This window comes from Struthio camelus, chromosome 3, assembly GCF_040807025.1.
Source record: "Struthio camelus isolate bStrCam1 chromosome 3, bStrCam1.hap1, whole genome shotgun sequence".
Classification (NCBI taxonomy): domain Eukaryota; kingdom Metazoa; phylum Chordata; class Aves; order Struthioniformes; family Struthionidae; genus Struthio; species Struthio camelus.
In genome coordinates, this window is record NC_090944.1 from 125,394,477 (window position 1) to 125,420,235 (window position 25,759).

Genomic DNA, 25,759 nt, shown 5'->3' on the forward strand with positions numbered 1-25,759 from the left:
AAGGCAAATCAAGACTAGATTCTACTCTATCTTCCAGAATAAAGCCAGAGAAGTTCCAGTATGCTCCAAAGCAGCTCTCCCTTGTCACCAGTATAAGCAAGCTCAGACTTCAAATAAACGTACATCGCACTTTCTCTGCTTGTGGTTGTAGAGAGTCTAACGCCCAAGCTGAAACCATAGACTCCCCTAGAAAGAGGGCTTCTATTAAAATAGCTCTTCTGAAATTGGACTGAGTAGAGAGATAAGATAATTCTGCTAGAAAATGAACCCCTAGCATTAGCCAACAACTGTTTCAAATAAATTTAAAAAGCTAGGCATAAACAAGTTTAAGCCTTAACAGCTGCTTACTATTACAGGTCTGAAATTGAAATGAAGGCTTCGAGAATCTTCACAATACAATCGCAGTATCCAGCAGCATATTTAACTCTGGGCATTAAACGAAAACGCATTGCAACACTCCCACTTCAAATCTTCAGCAACTAATTGGAAACATCTCAGGGCATATAAAGCCCCGGCCTAAAAGTGGTAGCAGGTGGGTAGAAGATGCTCTTGGAACCATGCGGGATCATGTTCATCTTTGATCTTTGCTCCTTAGCAGTCAAGCCTGCAAGGATGTAACCAGCTGTACATGTAACCTATCACTAAGAAACAAGTGACAATTTAAGAGTCTTATCTTTCACAGAGACAACAGCAAAATTCAACCTCTTCTCTGAGCCTCTAAGGCTTAGGAAGGGCTGCCGCTTTTCAGAAGTCTCATTTGCTCACTTCCCCCCCCCCTCCCTGTTTCCATCAAGTTATTTATCAGTAGAATTACAAAGTTAAGAAACTAAAATGAAGGTCTAAAATTCCTCATGGTTATAACTCAATCCACAAACATCAACACTAGCTATTAGTCTGACCCTGAATTTTGGGAACATATTACCTTCTCTTTCACTAATTTGAATTTCACTATCTGTGGCATTTGGAGCACACACAGCTCAAACAATAACAACAAAAAACTGCGTGGGAAGCTTCACCTTTCCTTATGTTACAAGCTAGGCTAATGTGCTAGGCTTCAGGAAACAAACATTAGACAGGAGAGTTCAGAGCCACACTGCAATGAGTAGTGAAATGCTGTTCATATTTGTTTTCCAAGCCTCTTCTACACACCCACCCATCTGAAAAGCTGTGCTCTAGGCACATGCTGTTTGAACACAAATAATGCTGCCAGTCGTTCACTTCTTAGTGGGAATAAGTCATCCCTCCAGAAAAGCTGGCTGTAAAAGAAAAAGCATTCTCCTTATCTGTGCCGCTAGCCTACTGACCTTGGACAAGCCATTCCTAAAGCCCCTTGCTTTCCTTATCTGCAAGACGAGTACTTCCAACAAGATTTATTATTCTGGAACAATTTTCAGCATCACTGAACAGCCGCAGGTCAGCAGCCAGCTGAACCCAAAACAACAACCCCCAGCACCAGCAGAAAGTCATACTCCAGCATTTAGTGCTTTATGTAGGCAGATGGATCACTTCAGGCCCGGACAACGCCACTTGCTTTTATACCAGTAGAGTGTTTCTTCAGATGCTTTCCAGGCACACACTACCCCTCCAAATAAGTCCATCAAGATCTGAATCAGTTTAAAAAAAAAAAAAAAAAAACAACAACACACCACCACACAAACAACTCTGCAACCAGCACAACAAAACAAATGGACGCCGAACACCCTGCTATCATTCTGCTTAGCCTGCCAAGCTCTGGAGGTGGGCGAGATCTTCCCTGGAAGCAGCCCGTGTTCTGGCTTCAGTCACGTCAGACACTGCCAGCGCCATGCAGAACCCGTCACAAGCTGCGAGCACAGTTGTGCATTGATTCCATTTAGCTTTCTGAACATTAAAATGCTCGCTGTAAGAAAGCCATGCATAGTCACCACTCATACATATTTGAATCCTGCAGTTGTCACTCCTGTATAGACTTGAAAGAGATTAGGAAGATTGTAACCTACTTTAGAAGAGGCTTTTTTTTTTTTTTTTTTCCAAAACTGCTTAGAAATCCATTAAATTTAAACATAATTGTAAGCTCCTTGCATTTCCTTTATTGCAAAGGAGTCTTAGTTATATAATTAGGTGAATAAACTTACAAATCAAGAACATGATTAAGGGAGAAGGAAACTGGTGGGGGGGGGAGGGAGGGAAAGCATATGAGAAATGAAGAACGAAAACAAAGGAAAGCAAAAACTAGGTGGAACAGGTGATCCATCAGGCCATAAAACTAGCAAGGAACAAAAATAAATACGTAAACATATATATATTTATTGACTCCAATCCTTGGGGGGGGGGGGGGGGGGAATCAGGGATGATATTTACCACTATAAAAGCCACTATCAGCCATAACTCCAACTGCAGCAAGAAAAGCAGCATACAAAAATGCATATAAAGAACAGAAAGAAGTTCAGTAGCTTGGCTCTAGTCTATGACTGGAGTCTAAACTATGCTCTAGTCAGTATGCAATGCTCATTAACTCAGTATTACACGAGTCTTAGAGAAGATCTTCAAGCCTTCCAGCAACATTCTCTGTAAATCTTTGCTCTCAGAGCAAGTGAGAAGCCAGGCAAACTCTCAGCTGCGGTCCAAGTTTTTCTGCCTCCTGTTACTAAATGCAGTCCATCGCCCACAAGAGTATCCTAACACTTAACACCACGGCTGAGAAATCAACATTCCCTGGAACATCTGATTCATGTTTGCAGGAAAGAAAAGAAAGCAAAAAAAAAAAAAAAAAAAGCAAGTAAATGAACAAGGAGAAGTGGCTCAACTGTGAAAGGGATCACACCAACAGCATGGGAACTCAGCTGTCTGAACCCCAGAAAGTTAAGTGAAATCAGTTTTTGATCTACTCAGCATCTTTCCATCTTCTGCAAGTCCTAAACGTTGTTCTTCCAATAATGAAATAAAGAACGAGCTATTTCTATCCCAAGAAAAGGCAAACACGAATGCCACCTGGCAGACCTCTTGCCTTGTTTGAGTCCACCTCAACTATTCCATTTCCCACATAACTTTCTGGAGGTCTTCAAACAAACAAGGCACCACGAAGCACACAGTAAAGAGACCATCCTCTGAAAGCTTACTTGCCATTAAGCTACACTCCCCAGTGGATATGAAACAACCTCATGCCTCCAGTTATTTCCAAGGCAGTGTGAATGGGGAGCTGATGAAACAAGAAACAGCGACACTCCCCCGTTCCACACTTAAACCTGACTGTTTAATGATATAAGAAACAGGAACAGAGCTGATTCAGTGCCATTCCACAGGTTAACAGTGACATCTCCCCAAAAGGGCTCCTTCCAGCTGTTAACCATCGTTCTTCAGCACAGAACTGTTGTATGTCTCTTTTTTCAGCAGCTCCCAAAAGACAGCGAGGTAACTGGAGACTCATTAAGTCATCCCAGGCCTTGTTTTTGACTTCTGTTGGAAAGATAAGACCAAAGAGAATGCACACGAGAGAGAAGAAACACTGTGCAAGCACAGGGACCTTCCAACACATCTATCACTGAGGTATGAAGCACTTAATTTACATCAAGCTTACTTTATTTTTTCCTCTTAGAAAAGGCAGGATAAGTTGGGCTGGGCCACAGCAAAACAAATTCAATTCCATCTCAGTTGGAAACTGCCTCCGACACACTCATAAAACTCCCTTAAATCAGCCTCATTCCTCAGCTTCCAAATAATTTCTAAAAATTGCATTACCTCTTGCCTCACTTCTTTGAATAATACCCAAAAAGGACTGACTCAAATCCAGTGAGGGCAAGAAGTAGCCAAGAGAGGCACACAAGCACTGCCCTTCCCTGCTCACAATTTAAGAGGAAAAAGTCAACTATAAGCCAAAGCTCACCAAGAGCTTCAGAGCAATCAAAAAAGGGAAAGAAGCAAATGAGGCATCACAGTTCTTGCCATCAGCTAACGTTTCCCTGGTGAAAGGCAGAGTCAGTAGACTACTGTCTTCTCACCTCCTTCCCCTCCTCCCTTAAAAGCTCCTTCCGTAACTGGACAGTTCCCCCCTCCTCCCCCAAAAAACCTCCACCCTGCATCAGCAAAACATGTATTTAGCTGTTCAATTGGCAGACACTTATTCAACCCTTAAGCTGCTGCTCTGACAATAGAATAGGAACGCACAAAGATCCAGGAGGACTCTCTGACAGTAGTCAACTCATCAGTTCTGCGACATTTAGTCATACCCCAGCCCTTCACAAAAAAGCCACAGACCAAACCCACTTCCCCCGGTGCTCAGGGCCAAGTTCAAAAAGCGTCTACAATTCACTCGAACTCGAGTAGGAACTGCAAGAATTCAAGTACTTGTAATAATTTCTCCCTTGAGCACCGAAGACACTGACTCATCCAGCAGAGCAGCTCCTGGCATCTCTAATAATATCTGGAATATTAAAATGTTTTGTAGGGATGCAATTTGAAAAAAGGACATTTCTCATCAGCCACGGAAAGTCACACTCAAATTAACTGATGTGGTTTCACACTTGCACTGTCTCTCTCAAGCCCACGTGCACGTCAGAAAAAGCACTCTAAACTTACAGCAAATAACATGCAGGAGCTGCTCCTAGCTATAAAATGGGTCCCTCTTTCCATACAGTTTAAAGGCTATTTAAAAACTCATACCACCTTGATCAAGCTCTGACCACTGAGAAGTGTTCCTTATAGACAGCCCTCCCCATACGGGGTTGCCCACACTACTTTGGAACCTCCCACCTCGAACCTTTAACCATGACCAGCATACTGGATTATTACCAAAGGCTGGTTTTTGTTTGTTTGGTTGGTTTTTTAATTAAAAAATCCTTCCTATAGCCCACATTTGCTGTTTGTTAATCAGCAGACTGACAGGACTACTACTCGCTGTTGCAAGAAGAACTGAGAGGGAAGAAAATGAGCGTCAACAAGAGACCGCAAAGACCAGAAAATCTGAAAACTTCTCTCCCTCCATTTTTGCAACAAGACCTTCCCCCAAAAGCAGACTGAACACAAGAGCCTCATCTTGCCAACAATTTCAATCATATGAAACAGAAAATTGGAGAAGGGACAAGATCAAAAACTGGATTAAAAACAAGTATGACCAGGGATGCTGCTTATCACAGAATCACAGAATGGTTGAGGTTGGAAGGGACCTCTGGAGATCATCTAGTCCAACCTCCCTGCTCAAGCAGGGTCCTCTAGAGCATATTGCCCAGGATCACATCCAGACGGGTTTTGGATATCTCCAGCGAAGGAGACTCCACTACCCCTCTGGGCAACCTGTTCCAGTGCTCTGTCACCCTCACAGGAAAGACGTTTTTCCTCAGGTTCAGGTGGAACTTCCTGTGGTTCAGTTCCTGCCCGTTGCCTCTTGTCCTGTTGCTGGGCACCACGGAGAAGAGATTGGCCCCATCCTCTTGACACCCCCCCTCCCTTCAGATACTTGTACACGTTGGTAGGATCCCCCCCTCAGTCTTCTCTTCCCCAGGCTGAACAGGCCCAGCTCCCGCAGCCTTTCCTCAGAGGAGACATGCTCCAGTCCCCTCATCCTCTTTGTAGCCCTCCGCTGGACTCTCTCCAGTAGCGCCATGTCTCTCTTGTCCTGGGGAGCCCAGAACTGGACACAGTGAGGCCTCCAGGTGGGGCCTCACCAGGGCTGAGGAGAGGGGCAGGATCACCTCCCTCCACCTGCTGGCAACACTCTTCCTGATGCAGCCCAGGATCCCATTGGCCTTCCTGGCCACAAGGCCATGTTACTGGCTCATGCTTAACTTGTTGTCCCCCAGGACTCCCAGGTCCTTCTCTGCAGAGCTGCTTTCCAGCAGGTCAGTCCCCAGCCTGTACTGGCGCATGGGGTTATTTCTCCCTAGGGGCAGGACCCTGCCCATGCCTTTGTGGAACTTCAGGAGGTTCCTCTCCGCCCAACTCTCCAGCCTGTCCAAGTCCCTCTGAACAGCAGCACAGTCTTCTGGTGCGTCAGCCACTCCCCCCAGTTCTGTATTGTCAGCAAACTTGCTGAGGGTGCACTCTGTCCAGGCCTTCCTCCAGGTCATTGATGACTACATTGAACAAGACTGGACCCAGCACTGACCCCTGGGGGACACCGCTAGCTACAGGCCTCCACCTAGACTCTGCACCACTGACCACAACCCTCTGAGCTCTGCCAAATCAACAATATCTCTTTCTTACTGTCCTTTCGGTTAAGTTATATTTTTCAGGATTAAAAAAAAAAAAAGTAAGATAGCTAGTTATGTTCCCCCTTGAAGCATGAGTCAGCCTTTCCTCACGCGACAGTCTTGGGTGCCAAGAGCTGGAGTGTACAGCAACAGAACTGGAACTCGAAGTTCACAGAAAATACGGTCATCTGCCACTTCACATCCACCAGCTGTCAGCAAGCTACAGATAGATCTGACAATTTGGAAAGTGACAGCTAAAAAATGCTGCTACACATTTTCCATAAAATCAAGGCTGGATTAGGAGGGAGACTTGTATGCTAATGGAGTTTAAGAACAATAGCCAAATCAGTTTGAAAACGATGCCCTTATTACTCCAAAAAGCAGATCACGTCCCTGGTTCTCTTTAAAGAATATTAAGCATGCTAAGACGACAGAGTGCCTGCAGTGAAACACAAGGTGAAAGAGATTTGACAGGCATTAAAATCTTCTTCCTTATCACAAAGCTCACTTGCTATTTATTTCTGCACTGTAAACAGTCTTTCCCAGCCCCCAACCCCTCCTAGTGTGCAAAACACTCTGACAAACACACAGACACACACACATACAAAGATTTTATTTTTTATATAATGGTTGATCTGAATTCCACAGCGTCTAGTCTGCGCGAGTGTTTCTGTCAAGTGTTGAGGAAGAGAATCACGAGAGCCACAAAAGACCCTAATGTGATACTTGCAAGAGACCGCTCACAGTGTAGTTAGGCTGCAATTATCTCAAAACACTGCGGTCACAAAAACCAAGTTAGAGACCACGCCATCTAATGATCAGCTAAGTAAAACTAGTTCCACCGTGATTGTGTTTTCCACCTGCAACGCTGTGATAGTTCCCTTTCTCTCAGGAACACGTAAAGTCCTTCGATGTCTTGGGATATAAGACATTAGATAAGCACCAATTGTTAATATTACTGAAGATGTTTAGCTGCTTTACAACACAAGTTCCATTCTGCGAATAACTTACACAAGTTTCAACCAGAGTTTGCCGTAAAGAGCTTACAATCTCAGGCTTTGTTTCCTGTGAGAAAATGATTTATAAGCAATAGCTAACTATATCAAACCTTGTCCATTATCTCCTCTTCACCCTCAAATCAATACCAAAAGAACACACTATTCGGAGAACTAACCTGGAGACGTTGGAGAAAAATCATTGAGAAAAGACTCAAGTTGCTCCAGGTGTCTGTGCTGACAACTGCACATTGTGATGACTAGAAGGAGAATTTCCTCAATAAAATGGAATCACATATACAGGACTGGGAGATCTCTACAGACTGGAGAACAACCTGCACCCCTCTCTCCCCCACTCGTTAAAACAGCAGGGTCCAGTATTGTTACCAAGGTGATGTGCAGTTCCACCACGCACTCCCAAATCATCTACCCTGTATCAGGAGCAACTCTTCTTTTCATTTCAGAGCAAAGGTATGAAAGTCAAGCTCCAGGTATCTGAGCAGCCTGTGCTCCCAAGAAAGGGACGAAAGAAAATACATGCCATCTCCACGGTGGTTGTTAAAAACAAGTAGATTGCTGAATGCATTCAAAAGGTCAATTTGTCTATTCGGGTGGGAAATGTTTTTCTTTACCATACTACTACAGCAGCTGTTAGACATGGTTTAAAGAAAAAAAAAAAGAGAGAGAGAGAAAAGAGAGAAGAAAGAAGAACAAGTATAACATCACTGAGTAAAAGCCAAGATCCATAACCAAAGGAAGCTCTGAACCAAGACAGCTGTTTGTGGGAAAGCACTTTCTTATTAGCAAGCTTAGAGAGAAAACAGAATCAGTTAATGCTTCAACAGAAGCATGGTCATAGCCAACTACTAATCAGTATATGCAAGTCCAGCGACTTCGCAAGCGCAGGTGCACAACCTCACCTCCAAAGTTGGCGAGCCTTCCAATCCGCGTGACAGGAACTTTGCGCTCTCGGGCCCGTTCACTGAGCTGCAGCAACAGGGGAGGAGGGAGAGAGGAAAAGAAAAAGAAAAAGCCACAAATGAATTGGGCATAAGGTCAGATACCTGCAAATTAAGAGCGCAACTTCTAAAACACTTAACGAGCAACTCTGTACTACAGAAAGTTTTTCTTGAACACCAAGAACACTTTCTTGAACACCCCATACATGTTGCGAGATTTTGAAGCCAACGCACCGCAGAACAGACATACCATAAACCGAAGCATACACTAAGCAGACAAGCAAATAAGAGGCTGAGAGAGCTAGAAATGCTGACAACCAGGTTTAGAAACCCCATTTTTACTTTCACCTCAGCAGCCCTTGTATTCTGAAGGTGCACAATGTCAACCTAAGCTCCCTTCCACACATGAAATTTCAACTCGTGGAAGGTTATCAGGTTGACAATACTGCAGATACTCCCCCCCACACACACACAACAGCTGGAGCCACAGAAGCATACTGTTTCATTGAGGCAACAGCCCAAACTTGTGAACCCGCAGTAACATCTGATACTGGGTTTGGGGAGAAAGGCAGAAAGTCAGAGCAGATGACAAATCTCTCCACTATGATGAGAGTTTCCACTGTCCACTGCGTCTGTCCACTATGAGAGCATGCACAAAAAGAGGCCATTCTGCTGAGGCCCCGTCTCACAAAAGGGCATGATGCCCTGAAGCAACATTTGTGAGCTATGCTACTCTCTGATCTACTAACGATCAGGACAACGTGCCCTTCGTCTCTAGAAAGACCGCAAGACAGAGCTTAGAAAGCAGAGGCCTTCACTGAGAGAAGTTTAGGCCCAGTCCATTCTTCACAGCCACGGTAAGACTACCGGCCAAAAGGGACAGGCCTTGTAGGTCAAAAGAGACCTTTTAAGACAGTCCTCAAACCTTCGTAGCCTACAGCTGTCCACACGTGCCCAAAACTTCGCCTTGAAAACCGACGTGAAACACTGATCTGTCATTATTGTAACAGTACACCAAACCCTCACAGCTCAGGGAATGAAAGGACAGCTCCCGTTTGTATAAAGCTGAAGTCTAACCCCATGCACGCATTTGAAACATCCTCTCACACCAGAATACCTGCTGTAGAGGGGGCAGGTGTGAGAGAACAGCCTGAAAAACTGTTGATAGAACACACACAGAGATCCAAGTTAAGCAGCACTGACACTTCCCTCTTTCGCCCCCACAAGAAGAGAATAGTGAAAGCGTAAGACATAAGAGAAACACAGGAAAAGGTAAGGACAATCCAACACAGAAAGCATAGTACTAAGAATCCTTATTAAAAAACAAACAAACAAAAAACAAACAAACAAAACCATACCATCTGTTTGTAAGGTTTCTGCTCTGAACCTGTTTTGGCCTGTCTGGCTTTGTCAATATCTTCAGCTGTCAGTCCACCAACTGAAGAATGGTCTTGATGAAAAGCCCTGTTTTGTCCAAAGGCAGCAGCAAAAGGATTTCCAGGGTCCCTAAAGCCTCCAAATAACCTAGCATCCATTTTGGTAGGGAAAGGCTTCTGTCCCGAGCCTGAATCTCCAGTCTCGCCAGCATTTCTAAAAGGTCCATTGGTAGCATAAGAATAAGCAGGGCCCTCGCCGCTGTGTTCGTGGGGCTTGCCAGGTGCAGTAGAGAAGTCCGTTGAAGTATTTGACGGCTCTCGTGCTGAGAAGTCATAGTCTTTCCCAAAATCATCAGTGAGATCAGTTAAGTTCTCCTGCTGTTTGCCTAGTTCCTGCAAACAAGAATAGGCGTACTTTAAGAACAGAACTTGAAGTCCAGTGCATACCCACCCTTGCTCCTCAAAGGTGGGCATGCAGCTGGGCTGTACTGTTTCTACAATGAGCAATTTATACAGAATCTGGCACCAAAGACGACCACAGTAGGGACAGAGGAAAAAGGGAGACACTAAGGACACCGGGGACCATAGGCACTCTTTCAACCACATCGATGGGACAAATTCATCAACCTCATTCCATGACACTGCCAGGAAGGGCCGCTAATTCTAGAGATACAAGCAATACATTGCCCACAAATAACAAGTGATGGGAGCTACAGAAGAGCATGAGATAGCTTTTGCTGTCCCTCCTCATCAGAGAGCTGCCCTCACTCTCAATGTTCAGTTCTTACCCCTAGTGTGTTCTCTCCTCCCACACTACTCCCAATCATGCAACATCAGCACTTTTAAACTCAGAACTACCTGAAGCTAAACCAGATACCTATTTATATACCAAGCGAGCTCAGTCCTCCATGGCCAATGTCGTTACCAGTTTCAAAACACATCTCATCAGTCAAGCAGTGAACAATGGCAAGATTTGTTGTTATCCAAAACAAACAAACAAAAAAAGGTGCTAGAAGCAAGGATAACAGTGCCAAACACAGCAACGCTCAAGACAAGCATCAACTGACTGTCTTCTGTTCTGTCCTGACCTGCAACAGCTGCCCCACAAGCCCAGATATTTCCCATCACTTTGTGGCACAGGAAATACCAGAGCCAGCAGCAGAGCACTAACTCTGATTTATTTGTTACTCTACATATTCCAATTACTTGTCTCAGTAACAACAAAACCCTGGAAGTACTGATGACCATTAAAGCCAATCAAAAGGATTTTAAGTCCTGCTGTGGTCAGGCAAGCAGGCAGCATATTTTAGGCTCTTTCCGAAGTACTAATCATTTTTCCCATCCTTGCGGAAAAAAGCAGAACATAGCCCTTCCTGTTATGCAGCAGGTCTCATGCTATTCTGAACATCAAAATTACTTGCAGAATGGGGTGGGGAGAAGTCTCTCTGCACATGGGGACCATGGCCACAACACTGACCGACAACTGGAAGCAAGACGGCCTCGCTAATTGCATCTTGAAAAGCATGTCAGCCAAAGACTTGCCACAGATCAAGAGACAAGAAATATATTCACTTACTATAAAAATTTTCCTCTCTTCAAAACAGAGAAGTCTTGGTAGCCCAGACTGCAGATTTCTTAAGAGGCCCTGCTTTGACAGCAGCTTCTCATACAACTCATTTACAGAACGCAATGCGAGTATTCTGCAGATATACGTGCATGGATTTTCTCTTTTGCAGTGAAACGTACATATAAACAGGAAAACATTCTCTCTCTCGGTGGATGCAAACGGAAGACAAAGGCAGGTCAAAGCACTAAGAAATACACTTACAGCGTTTCTCAGGTCAAAGTAACGACAAGCTTAAATAGAACCAGGGTAACACAGGATCAGATGCGAGGGCTGAAGCCAAAGAATACTGCCATCATAGTCTAAACTTACTGCACGAAATAAACCTCAAAACCTCACCCATTAATTTCTGCTTTAAGGCCATAATTTTATTTGTGCTCCTGTAGTCTCTTTCTAAAGGATGACTGTTCTTCATTTAGAGAAGTTCTTTCTCTCAGACAAGCCCCAGATTTTCAGGAGATGGCAAGACAGCAGATGGGAAGCTCTTATCCATACTCACGTTCGATGTTCATAACTGATAACAGAAGCTGTCTTTTAAAAAAATAACAATAAGAAAAAAAGAGGCTTTTCCTTAGGTTACTCATTCAAAAACCAGACTCCACTGTAAGTGATGAACATGCAAACACCTGACCCTGAGCCTTTCTGAAAAAGGTCCCATGCACCATCTCCATAAAGAAAGGAAGAAGCACTAAGCTAAAGCCAATTCACTCGAGAAAAGTTCATCCCGTCAGTAAAACGAGGGGTAATCAGTGATTGAAGTTTGAAGGAGACTGTAAGTAACAAAGTCACTAGCCAATTTTAATGAGACCTTGATCTCTGGCAAGATGAGGTGAGCAAAAGACACTTCACTTTCAGCATGCCTTAAACAGTCAGTAATGGAAACTGATACACTCTACAAGATGTCCCCCTCCTATTCACGTCCAAGCACCAGACACCTACTGTACCCTATAGAACTCCTGGAGAATTTGCAGCTTCCTCCAACATCTGTATTATTTACCTAGCACTTCACATAGCTAGGATCTAGCTCACGATGAGAGTTCCTAGCCACTCTTGCAATAAAAGTTATCTGCAGGAAAGGTTTAAAAAAAAAAAAAAAAAAAAAAAGAGAGAGACAGACAGACCGACCGACCGACCTCCCATACTGTATACATGAGGTTTCCTTACCTGCATTTTCCCCAAGGCAGAACTAAATTGTTCTTCAGCAGCGGCCTGCAGACTCCTTGCAACGGTAAACGCATCACCCCCAAGGAGCACCTGCCGAAGCTGTCCTGCTTGGGTTTCTAGGACTGCTTTACTGAGCTTTGTCAAGCCTCTCACAACCATGATGGCATCACCCGCCATGACTGATCTCTTTCTGTGCTGAAAGATGGGGAGGAGGGGAGCAGGGGAAAAAAAAAAAAAAAAAAAAAGAGTCATGGAACACAGCAATAACAAAAGTTTGCAACTAGTTAACTAGTTTCAAGTCACCTGAGAGCCAATGGCATATCCCAAGACAATCTCATAACACTTTGGCAACCAGCCACCATGGGAATTTGTTTGCAGTTCAGATAACACACTGGCCAGCTTGAACAACAGCTAGCTAGTTGACCTTACCAGGCAAAATGAGAACTCCTCTTATGACCGTGCATTAGTTTGGACAGCATTCCAGGACTTTACACAAATACTCAAATTACTATTGACCAGGGAGAGGCAAAGACAGGTAGATCTCAATAACGCTGCAAAAATAGTCCTAATTCCCTCCCAATCTTTAAAAAGATTAAATGCATTAGCATTTGACCTTTGATTATCAGGCCTTGAAGCATATTTTCAGTGCCTGATAGCATGGACGAAGCGTGCTGACAACTGCCACATCCCATTCCCACCTTGGAGCCATGCCTGTGCATTTTACATAGCGCAATTTCTTCACTCCCACATCAAAAAGTGAGCTTTGTCTATCCTCCAAAGGTAGTCTACTGAGCCCCCAGTTTGTAGCTCACTCCGCCACTTGCGACTGGAAACCTGGTATGCTCTGAACACCTCTCTACCATGACCTTGCAAACCCATTTGGAAAGTGCTGCACTACCGTGTAGGGCAGAGTCAAAACTCAGTATCACTTCCTGCTTGAGAGGCAGCCTGTCTCAGATTCAGAACTGCTTCTGCAATTTCAGGGTCTTCAAGTAGAAACTGGGCATTATAGGCTACAGACTAAAATGTTTTTGAGTTGAATAAGTTCAGCTGACCCCTTTTAGCACAGCCTAGAACTACGCTCAGGTTCTAGACACTAGCTCTCCTATATCGCTGTGCTTCAAGTAAAAGAAAACCAGGAGTGGCTTGTTCCAAGCAGAACAGTCCCTCAGAAAGGAAGGCCCATAGATATGAAGTAAACAGAGCAGATGCACACAAACTGTACTGGGTTGCCAAAACCGTCTTGCCAGGGAGATGGTTTTATCCATTTATTTCAGCTCCCACATCTTTAAAGTGCAACAAGGATAAAACCCAGTGTACTTTTCAGCAGTTTGAGGGGTCACAATTCCCGTGCTGGCTCACTCCCACGTACTCCCACGTTTTCTGACAAAGAAGATGGAGCCACAGAGTTGGCACAAGACGCTGCCTAAGGCTCAACCTCACCTGTGGACTATTCTCTCTATGGTGAGCTGGGGTGGGGGCGGGGGGGGAGGGGGAGGACACGGGACAAAAACAAAATCTGACTGCAGTAGCTCCAGAGCACTATCAGAGCCACATATTTAACCTAAGTAGGTGCACAGGCACCATTTCATTTTTAGAAGATATTCTGCCAACACCCACACGTATACAACTGTAACTGTTAATACACTGAAGTGATACAGAGTCAACAGCGCACACAGCATTACGCCGTACTGCAAACAACAAGTGAAACAACAAGTGACTGGATCCAGTTACCACTGCAGGAAATGCAAAGCCTGTCTTGCAAACAAGAGCACTGCATCAGTCACGCAAGAAGCGTGGATTACTACAGCTGAATTTCAGAAATACACTATTATGTAAACGATGGCTAAATCTTACTCTTACTAGAGTCTTTGTTCAACATCTGTTAATCAGTGATCAAAATCAGGAACAATTGCTGTAGCCAGGAAGCAAGTATTATACATTACGTAACTCTAAGTATGGTCTTTAGAAGGAGAGCCAAGCGTTAGCAACTTTATCTCAGTTTAATGGGTTAGCCATAAGAAAACAAAACCAAGTCCACCCAGGTCATCGTTCCGTAGTTATCTTTAGAAAACCTACCTATATGCTCCTGACCCATAACAAATGTTACTTCTGAATCCCTCCAGAGTTTAATCACCAGAACTAGTTTTAATGTTGCCTGATGCACTTTTAAACTTGAATGCTGTCTGCCAGGTAAGGAGATTTACTCTGCCAACAAGATGGTTTCCCCCCTCGCCCCCCACACCTTTACACTGAAGATTTCCACATAGATCTCACTCAAAGCATTTGCAGGTGATGCCTGCAATTCAGAGATAGAAAAAATAGTTAACCAACAGCACATTACTGATCTATCTGAAATGAGACCTTTTAAAGGATGCCACTACTGAAAAGCTCATTTTTCAAACAGTATCAAGTGTTACGAACATAGAAAAGATTGAACATGAACCACCTCCCCCCCCCCCCCCGCAAAGGGCAACAAAAGGTAATGCAACAGACAATGTACACTAGGACAATGCATAAAAAATTCACTTTTGACATGGATTCTTTTTAACCAACAATGCCCAAACCGTCTTTCCTTTCAGTCAAACGAGAGCTGAAGGGCTCATTTTGAATTGAGTTATGATACAGTAAACGTGCATTTTCAATAAATCTTCTGAAATAAAGTTCAACAGAAAAACTAATGCAACCGCAAATGGAAAACGCACATTGCTCAATGTGTGCTCAACCCCACATTGCTAAATATATCAATGAGTAAAGAGGACCAATTCCCCTTTACAGGTTTTAGCTAAAAAAGATGTCACTGGGCCCAAATTTCTGATGCTCTACGGACTTCCATGCTATCATCCTCTTTCTCCAGCACCATGGTTATAACCACCTACATATCATGCACGTGCTTTCTTAGTTCAGAAGCATCAGAAACTCGTTCCTGTGTTGCACTGCCAAAGGACAACAAGGCTATTCCAACTAGCATCTCTTTACTCACTGAATAAAGAGGTGAGCTCCTCTCTATAATGCAGTGGGGAAGGCATGCCCCAGACATTATAATAATTAATTACCACCCCCCACGTATCATCTTTTTGCAGTACTACATCAGAAATAATCACCAAATGTACTTCATAATAGAGTCTGCAAGTTAAGTCCCTTGCGAGACAGACAGATTTCCCTCTACAATAAGGCCCCTGTACACGTCAGTACATCAAGGGTACAAAGGGATTTACCCACACACAGGTAAATCAGACGTAAGGTGCTCTTGCTTGACTATATGTGGCGAATCTCACACCTGAGTGTTCTGGCATTCTACAAGAGCCACAGAGCAAGACCCAGATCCCACTCTAGTGAGCTAATGCTCTCACTCAAAAGTTCTGTCAAATGTGTTTTCATTTGTGGATTCTTAAAATTGTGTTCCTGCAAAAACACAGGCCTCTGTGCAGCAAATACAAGCCTATAGCCTATTGACCTGCTGTTTTCAGTGGTCTTTCAAAGACCATACACAAGCAGCTCACAGAGGACAAATTAAAACCACTGCCTGAACGCAATTAAAAACAAAGCATCGTTCAGTAAAAACTTCATAGGTCACATCCAGGGAGAGTAACCAAAACATAAAGGCTCAGGAGGAGTATATTTTCAAAAGTGAGGTAATACTCCAGCTTTGATACAACTGTATCTTTAAGCCACCTCCAATTCCTCCTCCTCTGTATACTAAGTGCTTGCTGTTTAAATAAAGTCAAGTCAGGAAAAAGCAGAGGAAAGGAAAATAACTATGATGCAATTATTAATCCTTTGGCCATAGACATCAGTGGCAAGAAATTATTCAGTTAACATCTATACCCATCATCAAACACTATGAAGATGAGAAGTAGGAAGTGCAATCAGAAGTGAACTCCACTATACCATAGGCCTTTTCCTCACTGGAAAAAATCCCAGGATATCCAATTTTGCCGATCCCACATTCAGCAGGACACATTGCTTCGTGTCCTTTCCAGGAAAAAGAACCCGAGATTAACGAGGTTATCGCACACAAAGGGTGAAAGAAAACATGCTAGACCCACAAGAAGGGAAAAGAGTACAAGAACAAAATCAGTAGAACTATCTTTGTGCAACGAGCACAAGCAAGGACAAGAGACAAAAAAAACTGAAAGATGCAGAAAACATGCACTTCTGAGGCAGAAGACTGGCACCATAACCCCAACGATACACGCATGCTAACATCCAGTGCAGGCAAAGGAATTGTTTCTACTGCAAGTTCCATTCACGCTACTACTAATTCAATATATAGTGTAAGCAAGCTATACCAAAAACTGATTTAACGAGTGGCTTCAGCCCGCACTGGTCCAAGTCCAGAAAGGATGTATTATAGTTAACCTGTCTCCTGAGGAATCATCAGCTAGTGCTGGCAGAGATTAGCACATTTTCTATACAGAGTACTGACAAGTTGGTCACGTCCATACAAGCTGTCAGCATGTCTGGCAACGTAGCTTGAAGAGGGTTGACAAGCATCAACCATGAGTATTTCCCAGGCATAGGCAGGGTCACAGTATTTGCTTAGTGAACTTTTCATAGTTGAAAGAACCTATGGAAAGCATCCCACACTTCTCAGTAAGGGGTAGAGCAACATGTCACTGAGGAAGCTAAAACCAAATCATCCACGGACCCAATGAGATTCACGCGGCAGATGGAGGGGCTGATGCGGGGTGTGCGCCACACCAGTAGGTAACCTGTCTCCTGACATCACACCAGATTTTGAACCCTATTGTAATGACACAAAACTAAATCAAAAAATATTGCCAGCTGCCTGGAATGCTTCTATGGGCAGAAACTGTCTGCCTCAAAAGCCACTGTCCCCTAGTGAGTAACAGCAGCATATTTCCACCTTTCTTCAACATGCCACACTATTAGACTGAAGGTTTAAGCAAGCAAGTTCAGCAAGACACTCTGTAAGCATATCAAAGATCAAGCACTGAAACAAACAAACAAAAACTCACAACAGGTAACAGATAAAATTCAGAATTCTTACATTTACAGGGATGTAAAAAAATACATTCCTCCTTTCATTCCCCTTCTTTCCCAGATGCTAGCACGTAGGCACACACACACGTCTCAGCTTCTGACTCCATGTGCTTTAACCAGATACTTGATCAAAAATCTTTATAAATATATATACACACACAAGCAATTTTATATGTATAAATTTATATACATATATAAACTTATATAAGAAATGTATCAGAGAGACTTCTCATTCTACAGAAATGTGTTTTGGGGGAAGTTTTCTGTGCATCAGGAAGCAGCCTCTCTCAAGGTGACCGCTTCTCTAGCATCAACAGTTTTGCTATCCACACCAGAAAGAAGTCCTTCTACTGCCAAAGGAGACCATCACCCTTCAACTCAAACTTAAGATCTACTTTGCTTATCCCTCATGCTTAACACCCACAAACATATGCCCCAAAAGTAATCTGCTTAAAGATCTGACCTGCAACAGAACTAAGTACTCCTGTATTTGGATCAAAACCATGGTGCAGGACTCAAGTCTCCTTAAACTCAACTCGTCTCTGAAAGCAGTTTTAGAAATATCCTTGCACAAATAGAAGTTCGCCAATGGCATTTAGAACCGAAACCACTTCCAAAGGCATGTGGCACTTGTTTACACTCTATTCATTTCAACAGAGGTACAGGCACTGATAGAAGTGGGCTGCTTGGCACACAAATGCCTCTTCTCCCGAAAAATCAGAAGGCCTAAGCAGCCATTTTTGGCGAATGAAAGCTAGCTCCAAAACCAGCATGAGCAGTTTTCCCCATAAATGGCTTGGCACACCACATAAGTCAAAAAAATAAATGCTTGGACATTTTAAAAAGCAAGCATAGAGTCTGCTTTATTTTAGGCACAGATGCATCAATGCAAAGTGAATGTTCTGGACTGATGGCTCCACTTCTTTCTGGTTAGGTCAGACATTGTCTGGGGACATGCAAAAGCAGAGTCACAGCCCACGTGTCTGGAATTAATAGAACCTCTTTCTACCCTGGTCACGGGTCTAGAAATAATTCACTCACAATTAAGATCCTAGTGAGAGCCTGCACTCCCCTTCATTACGTGCCACTTCCTCTACTGATACATCTTGACACAAAATCCTAATAAGTTCTGTCACAGGCATGTTTCTGAAGTAGATCCGATGCAACGGTTTTGAGTTTAAGGCTGCAGCTCACTCACTTATCTTAAGAATGAGTTCTGTTTCAGGGAAATGAGCATTTGCCATTGAGGGGTCAAAAAGTTCCATTTCCTTTATTTGCAGGCCTTTAAAATGTACTCTTTATGCCAAAAATAAATATATATATATATATATATATATATTTAGGCCATTTTCACACTTTTCCCTGGCTCTATTACATGGAGGCTGGCTTAGCTTTAACTGGATAGCTCCTCAGCGTGGGAGACACCAAATCACTACCTGCAATACGTTTCTTTGCCTTTCCTTTCAGAAAGATGGGCTTCTGGATGTAGGAAGTGACCCATTTTATTTCACTAGTCTTTGATACTGAAATTGAGATTATTTCCTCCATTCCCCATTTCAACCAACACCAAGTTTCCAGAAGTATTTACAGTCCCTGTTTATCCCAGAACTAAAGTAGTACAGACAAAAGCAGCAGATCTTTCACTAGCAGTTCCACTAGTCAACAAGTCAAGGGCTTTGTTGTGCTACCACCTAACTGAACCAGTAATTTAATTTCACAAATAATTCTATTTCACAAATAGTTCATCCCTAATGATCGTACTGAGGGCTACTCTGGGCCACCTGCCTATTCATCTCATTCACAGTTAACTGTGTTCCAGTTACACAGAATTAGAAACAGCATTAGCTAGAATGCTTACCTTAATGGACACCGCTAATTAGAAAAGATACGTCCACCTGAAATTGCACTTACATACAGCACCTAAAACCCATCTTTGTATTATCTCACGTTACAAAGTTGAAAAGGAAGAGGAATAGAAGGGAACAAGGAAAAAATAACTTATTTTTTCAGTTTATTCATGCAGCAGTGCCTAGAACAAGCCATTTCACTGCATCACAACCGCATCACACTGCTGTGTCTCAAACAAGCGAGGTTTCTTTTAGACTTAAATATACCATGATTTAAGATAAGATTCCTGAGAAAACAGGAGCTTTTCCTCTTGCATTTAAACATGCATCACTTTTCACTAGTGGATCTCAAAGAGCTAAAGAAAGGAGATCGATATCAAATTTCTTTATTTTAGAGGGAAGAGAGTAACTAATTCGTCCAAGATTATACAGCATGTTAGCGACAGAGCTGGGAATAGAAGAATCACAGCTCTACAAGTACATTAATCCTTATAGCACACAGCCTATATCTCAGTGCCCTTTAGATCTCCATCTCTATAGAGCAAAAACAAATCAAGGAGTTGGTCAGTTTGCTGACCACCTTAACCATATATTGTGAACAGAAGTATCTAAAAGATTAAATGCTGTGTCAGTGGAAGTTTGGGGTCAGAACTCTTCTAATTATAAACTTCTGGAAAACTAAACACATCCTGGAGTTGTAACCATCCTATTCATCTGTCTTTCCTTAGGTGTAAGAAGGTACTTTATTATCCTTTTCCTACGCAGAGGCAGAGCCATACATGTTTTGTTTTGAGTCACTACTCAGAAGAGTGAGTGACCGGTACTCCACGCGTGTTTCTCACTCTGGAATACGTGCATTCTCCGCTCACATGGTGAGCATAACCCTTCCTTTATCACTGTGAACAGCAGGTCATACACACAGCCTCCCACTATTGATCCTGGAGGTGTGCATGTCTAATAGAGATGCCACGACTTTCAAGTTTGTCCTGGAACCTAGGGTTAAGTTCAAATTTAGTAACTTACAACACATACAAGCCTATTCATAGCCTCCCCAACATATCAGTGACCTAGCTAGGGGAGCTTTCCCGCTCTGGCTGTGCTAAAACTTCTCCCTGTAAGAACAGGGTACAAAAAAGGATGCAACAAGAAGATATACCAGCAGGCAAAAAAAGACTACTTCAGGAAGCCACAGATCGAGGTGGGTTGTAAAACTGTAGTTGTGGTGCTTAAGAGAGCATGGTCTATCAGAGTCTACAGTTCCTATATTCCAGCTCTGTCACAATCCTCAGACAAGTCTTCGCTTCAGTTCCTACTTATCATACAGAGGAGTGAGTATCTTCAACACCAGGCTATAAAGCTCACTCTTCTTCTTTTTCCCCACAACCTACAACTAGATCTAATCTGCAAGCTATCATACCTAACACAGAATCTAAAAGTCTATGTTTATTTATGTTCTCTCTGTATAGGTTCTGTAAAGACATATTCTATATAATGCAGAATCTAAACATTACTTTTTCAAACTACATGTACCAAACCTTTACACAACATAAATAGGTGCCTTTTGAAATCCCAGACTTCCCATAGTGACTTCTGAATGACCATATTCCAAAAAGCTTTGCTAAGTTACATAAAACTCTATGCTTAATTCTATGCTTACTGTTTTTAGAAGAGTTCTCTAAAAGAAGCACTCATTTCACTCGCAGCTTGCTATCCAACCATTCTTCCTTCCACCTCTTTCCCAGTCCCGATTAACCTCTTGGCTCGATGTTGTCAAAGTGTTCATTAAGAAAAGGATTTAATACTCCCAAATGGCAAGGTTCAGACAGCAGAAGAGCTGTAAAGTTTCACAATACTAAGTCAGGCCCTTTTTTAGAGCATTTCCTCAGCACAGGCAGAAAACCAAGGTGTGTGACAGGTTTAAAAAAAAAAAAAAAAATCTGACTAGCAGTAAATAAAGATTTAGGCTAAACCCATAAAGGCTAAAGAAAGATCTAATCAATACACAAAATCAGGAAAAACTGAGAGGCAAATTCTCACAATACAGTGAGAGAATTTTTTTAACTGGAAGATATCACCTGCCCAACACAAAACAGCTCAGGGACTAACCATACCACTAGCAGATCATCCTATTTGATGTCTTTATATAGAAAACCTATAAGGAAAATATAGCCTTCAAGCAACTTCCAGAACAAAGCAGTTTTTACTCTATGTATTTCCATGCCTGGATAGGCAGACATGCAGAGTTGTAACATTTCTAGAAGCCAACTCCATAAAATGGACAACTAATGTTTTCCAGTGCAGTCGGTGTTATTTCCTATGTTCCAAGAAGTGCACAGAGCACTTTAGACACCAAATAACTGGGAATTTAAGATCTTTCATTTAGCTCTACACATCTCTACTTACTGACAAAACCCGTTTAAAAAACGCATACAGCTGTGGTAAGAAAGGGTAAGACTAAGACTTGCATACCCTATTATTTCTTGCTTTTGCTCATCAGCTTAGATTGGTTTAACTTTGCCATCTACTGTAGCTTCAGGAAAAAACAAGCGGCATCATCTACTTAAACGTGGAGGGCACCTTTGAATCTAAAGATGGGTGTGTATCAATAACATGAGATTTCACTGCTGGGTGGGAAAGCGGATACTGAATGAATTCCCCTGTACCCTCTCAAACTACCTGTGCTCTATCCTTAACTGGCATTTTGGCCCAACTTGCTTTCTTCTTCAGCTACCAAGGAAAAGCATGCACTCACAGAACAGGTAGAATTTTAAGTACTTTCATGAAACAAGTTAAGAGAGAAGCTACATGTCAGAATAAACAGCTCAATAAGCCGAAAAGCCTCTTCCAGACCCTTTTCTTAAACAGTTTTAGACTGAGAAAAGCCAGGAGGCGTACACAGGCACAAGCCATACGATACCTAAATGCCACTTTGGACTTGCTTCCCCTTACCAAAGCAGTAAGGTTCGTCCATCAGTATATATGAGAAACAATTTTATCCGTGCATAAAGTTTGAGTCTCGAGACATGTATTTTCAACATGTATTTAGCAAGCCGGCTGAACCAAACAAGCTATATCAAGCACTCTGACACATAAAATGAAGAAAAGACACTCAGGAAAAACAAATCAATCTACACCTACCAAAAAAAAAAAAAAGTTTTCATGTCACCAATCAACTAGTTTAACGTTAGGGAAATCAGAAAGCAGGAATTGAGCTATTGTCCCTCTTTTCTCTCTCACTTTCTAGAAAATTAATATAACCTGGAGGAAAAAAGGGGAGGGGGAAAAACAGACCACCACCTCCCTATAAAAGGGCTAGAGGGCTGGAAGCCAAGAAAATTTATGTTCTTGCTGCATAGATTCAATATGAGCTATTATTAACCGGCTCTAAATATCACAAGTGAACCAACTAGAGCTGCATTGCACGGCATGGAATTCTCCTTGACAGCAATGAAACAAGGTGACCAACGCTCAAATGGTAAACACGTAAAGGAATTCTCCACATCTTCTGACCTTTACTTCTACTTATCACACCACCTTATTTTTAAAAGGGAGACACTATCGAAGCACTGCAGGTCACCTACTTTTTTTCCTTCAAATTAAGACTGGACAACATACAACAGTTTATCATAAGCATATCCTTTTCAAGGTTACAAAGGTCATTGCTAACTAACACTAAAGAAAAAGTACAAAATACAAAAATAGAGCTGCCTGACCCAAGGGCAAGCAGATTGGTAAATACATGAATCACAGCTAGCCAGTTCTTTCTGCTGATGTAAGAAATGGGGATAAAGAACTTATTACATGTTAGAGAAATTCAAGACCACCAATTTTCTGTTTAAGTGACAGGCACCCATCTGCTTCAGCTTTTACAACTCAGAGTAGTTTCTAAACCCCATTAGAAGTCCCTTATTGAGCTACTGTTGGCTTTCAGGAGCATCTTTCTGCACCCAGCACTAAGTATTTTACATATGCTCAAAGACTACACCTCACTCAGAATGAAGTGATTTAAAAACTAGAAGTCACTTCTCAACTGCCAATTTAAAGACAAGCAACTCAGGGCATAAAGCTTAGAAGTTGTTAGGCTCAAATATTTAAGCAAATTCTTAGTTTTGGGGGTATGCTTGTTTCTTAGTTTTGGGGGTATGCTTGTTTTGGGTTTTTTGGGGGGGGGGTGTTTTTAAAAAAACTAATACTTTATGTTACTGAATGCAGAAGAATCTTTAACATCCTTCCATGTTTTTCTTTGGTTTGTTTAGTGTTCAAGCAGTTTGTGTCATTTCTGTAAACAGTACTCTTCTAACTTTGTTGTGTTTGTTTTTCATAAAGCTGGCTGCAATGTTTGGATTTTCATTACGCAGAGGGAACACAGAGAAAGTTTTGCTGGAGCTGGGAGCGATACGATCACGTTGGGATCGGAAGTAGTCTTATTAAGTAACAGAGTTCTGCAGACGTTATGATTCAGTAACTATGAATGGAACATTTTATAAGCCAAGTGCCCATATCTGTAGTTATTTATAATTAATTTGCTCAGTGCTTGTTTAAAAGTACCCGCCTGTTTACTCTTGATCACTTTGTTATGAAGAACCTATGAGTCTGTTAGCCTGTGAAAAGTAAGATTATTTCCTCGGTCACATTATCAAAGCTGGGGGTCTTATGTTTTCTTTCTCGTTTTAGCCATAAACAAAGTCAAAGAGCCCAAGAGATACGATTTACTTCCATCTTTAACCGATTTACTTCCATCTTTAACCGCAATCATAGGACCTTCCCAGAGAAAAAGAGAAGCAAGATTCTTGGCCAAAGCAGGCTTGAAAGCACACATTTACACAGCACGAGACAAGGTTTTGCATTTTCTGCAGCAGCGTCAGGGGTGACAGGGCAAGGCACATACCTTACAGAGTGGAAAAGCAGATGCCACCCTTTACCATCCTAAACACGCTTAGGTTGACTGCATAAAACATGGAAAAACTCATCTTCCTAAAACAGCCTAAGCACCTGCTGGGTGAGCTGAGAGACACCATTCCCTTCTCTGAAGGGAATCAAATCGCAGAGCGCACAACTCACCCAGCAGCGCAGAGGAGACACACGCAGGACAGGCCAGAAGGCAGCTGGCCTCCCACAAACCAGTTACGCGCACGGAGTTGACGCGTCGTAGGAAGCGCAAGGAGACCCAAGCGCCGCACAGGGCCGGGGGTCGCCGCCATCAAACGCCGGGCAACCGGGCACGCTTACAAGGCCCGCTGCCCCAGCGAGCTCCTTCTTATCGCTGCCATCGGCCAACGTGACAGCTCTAAACCCACTGATGTTCCCGCCCGGCTCCCGAGCGGCGGTTTAACCGACAACCGGGGCGAGGCGGGGCCGGGCCGGGCCGCCCCTGCGCTCGCTGCCCGCCCGCCGAAGCGGCGGCTCTGAAGCTGCGCCAGGCGGCGGGCGAGGCCGTGCCCCAGGCCCTGCCCGCGGCTCCCGCCCGCCGCCATTGCCCCGCCGACCCCTCACACGTCTCCCCCGCCCTCCCCGCGCCGGGCACGCGGCGCGCAACGGCCGGCAACGGCGGCTTCACCAGCACAGCGCGGCGACCGCCGACTCCGCACCGGGCCGGGCCCCGCGCAGCCCCTTCCTTCTTCTCGCCGCCCGCACCGCACCGGGCAGCCCCCCGCTCCCGCGGCCTGCGCGCCGAGCCGGCCCCACCGCAGCCTCACCTCACCTCACCTCACCTCGCGCCAACAGCGCTCGCCTCGCGTCACCCTACCCCGACCCGACCCGGCCGTGCCGTGCCCGCCGCTCGGGCCCGCACGCTTGTTTACCGCCCCGGCCACCCCTGGCCGAGGCCCGGCCTCGGGCCCCGCCCCCGCGCCCCTCCCATTGGCTCCTTCGCGGCCCCGCCCCCTCCGCCGCGGCGGAGCGCGCAGCGTGCCGAGCCCGTGCACCGCGCGCCGCGGCCAATGGCAGGAAGGGGTGGGCGGGGCGCGGGGCGGCTGCAGGGGGACGTGAGGCCCGTGAGGTCCGTGCGGCGGTGGCGGTGGCGGTGGCAGCGGCAGCCGTTGGGCGCGCGCGGTGGGGGGAGGGGGTTCGCCTCGCGTCGCGTCGCCGTTGACGGGGGGGAGGGGGGCGCGGTGCTTAGCCCGGGCGAGGGGCGGACGTGCCGGCCGGCACGGGGAGGAGGGGAAGGGCACGGGCGGGCGGCACGCTCGGCCTCCGGCGCGCCTGCGAGGCCGCGGACGGTGGGCGCGAGCAGGCAGGCCAGCCCCTGCGCTACACGCAGTTCGCGCGGAGCGCGGGAGCTGTGCCTGCGCGCAGGTCGGCGGGCCAGCTGAGGCGAAGGAGCAGCCCCGTTTGGTGGCGCGCCCTGTCGCGGGAAACCTCTGCCCTCCGCGGTGCCGGTGCGATCTTTTTTTTTTTCTGAGCCCCGAGTTAAAACCACGCGCGACGCGGTTCACGTGGGCGTTGGAAATCACAGCCCAGCGCCCGCGTGTCTGTTGGAAAGGTAAATCTTTATTTCTTTTGTTTCTTCCAGGTTGATTCCAGCAACGCGCTGTCTGAAAGATGCTGCAAGGAGCTAATAGTAACAAGTAGCTCTGTACCTTTCTGGACAGTCTGGTAAGCACACAGCTCTGTCAGCAGCTTTC

The 25,759-nt window shown here is 44.4% G+C and overlaps 1 protein-coding gene across 9 annotated transcripts in view; it reads right to left on the bottom strand.

Annotated features, from left to right (window-relative positions):
- Positions 1–24,983, bottom strand: part of COQ8A (coenzyme Q8A) — a 47,607-nt gene extending 22,624 nt beyond the window's left edge. The window contains exons 1-4 of one of the 9 annotated variants that reach the window (XM_068940130.1): positions 24,843–24,983; positions 12,283–12,477; positions 9,477–9,887; positions 8,080–8,146 (exon numbers count right to left, since the gene is read on the bottom strand). In XM_068940130.1, coding sequence (XP_068796231.1) covers positions 8,080–8,146; positions 9,477–9,887; positions 12,283–12,459 — 655 coding nt within the window. In that variant the 5' untranslated portion in view covers positions 12,460–12,477; positions 24,843–24,983. Of the gene's footprint in view, positions 1–8,079; positions 8,147–9,476; positions 9,888–12,282; positions 12,478–24,197; positions 24,555–24,827 lie in introns of those variants that run through there. The other 8 variants (XM_068940129.1, XM_068940133.1, XM_068940131.1 and 5 more) reach the window with 8 other exon arrangements.
- Positions 24,984–25,759: the final 776 nt, after the last annotated feature.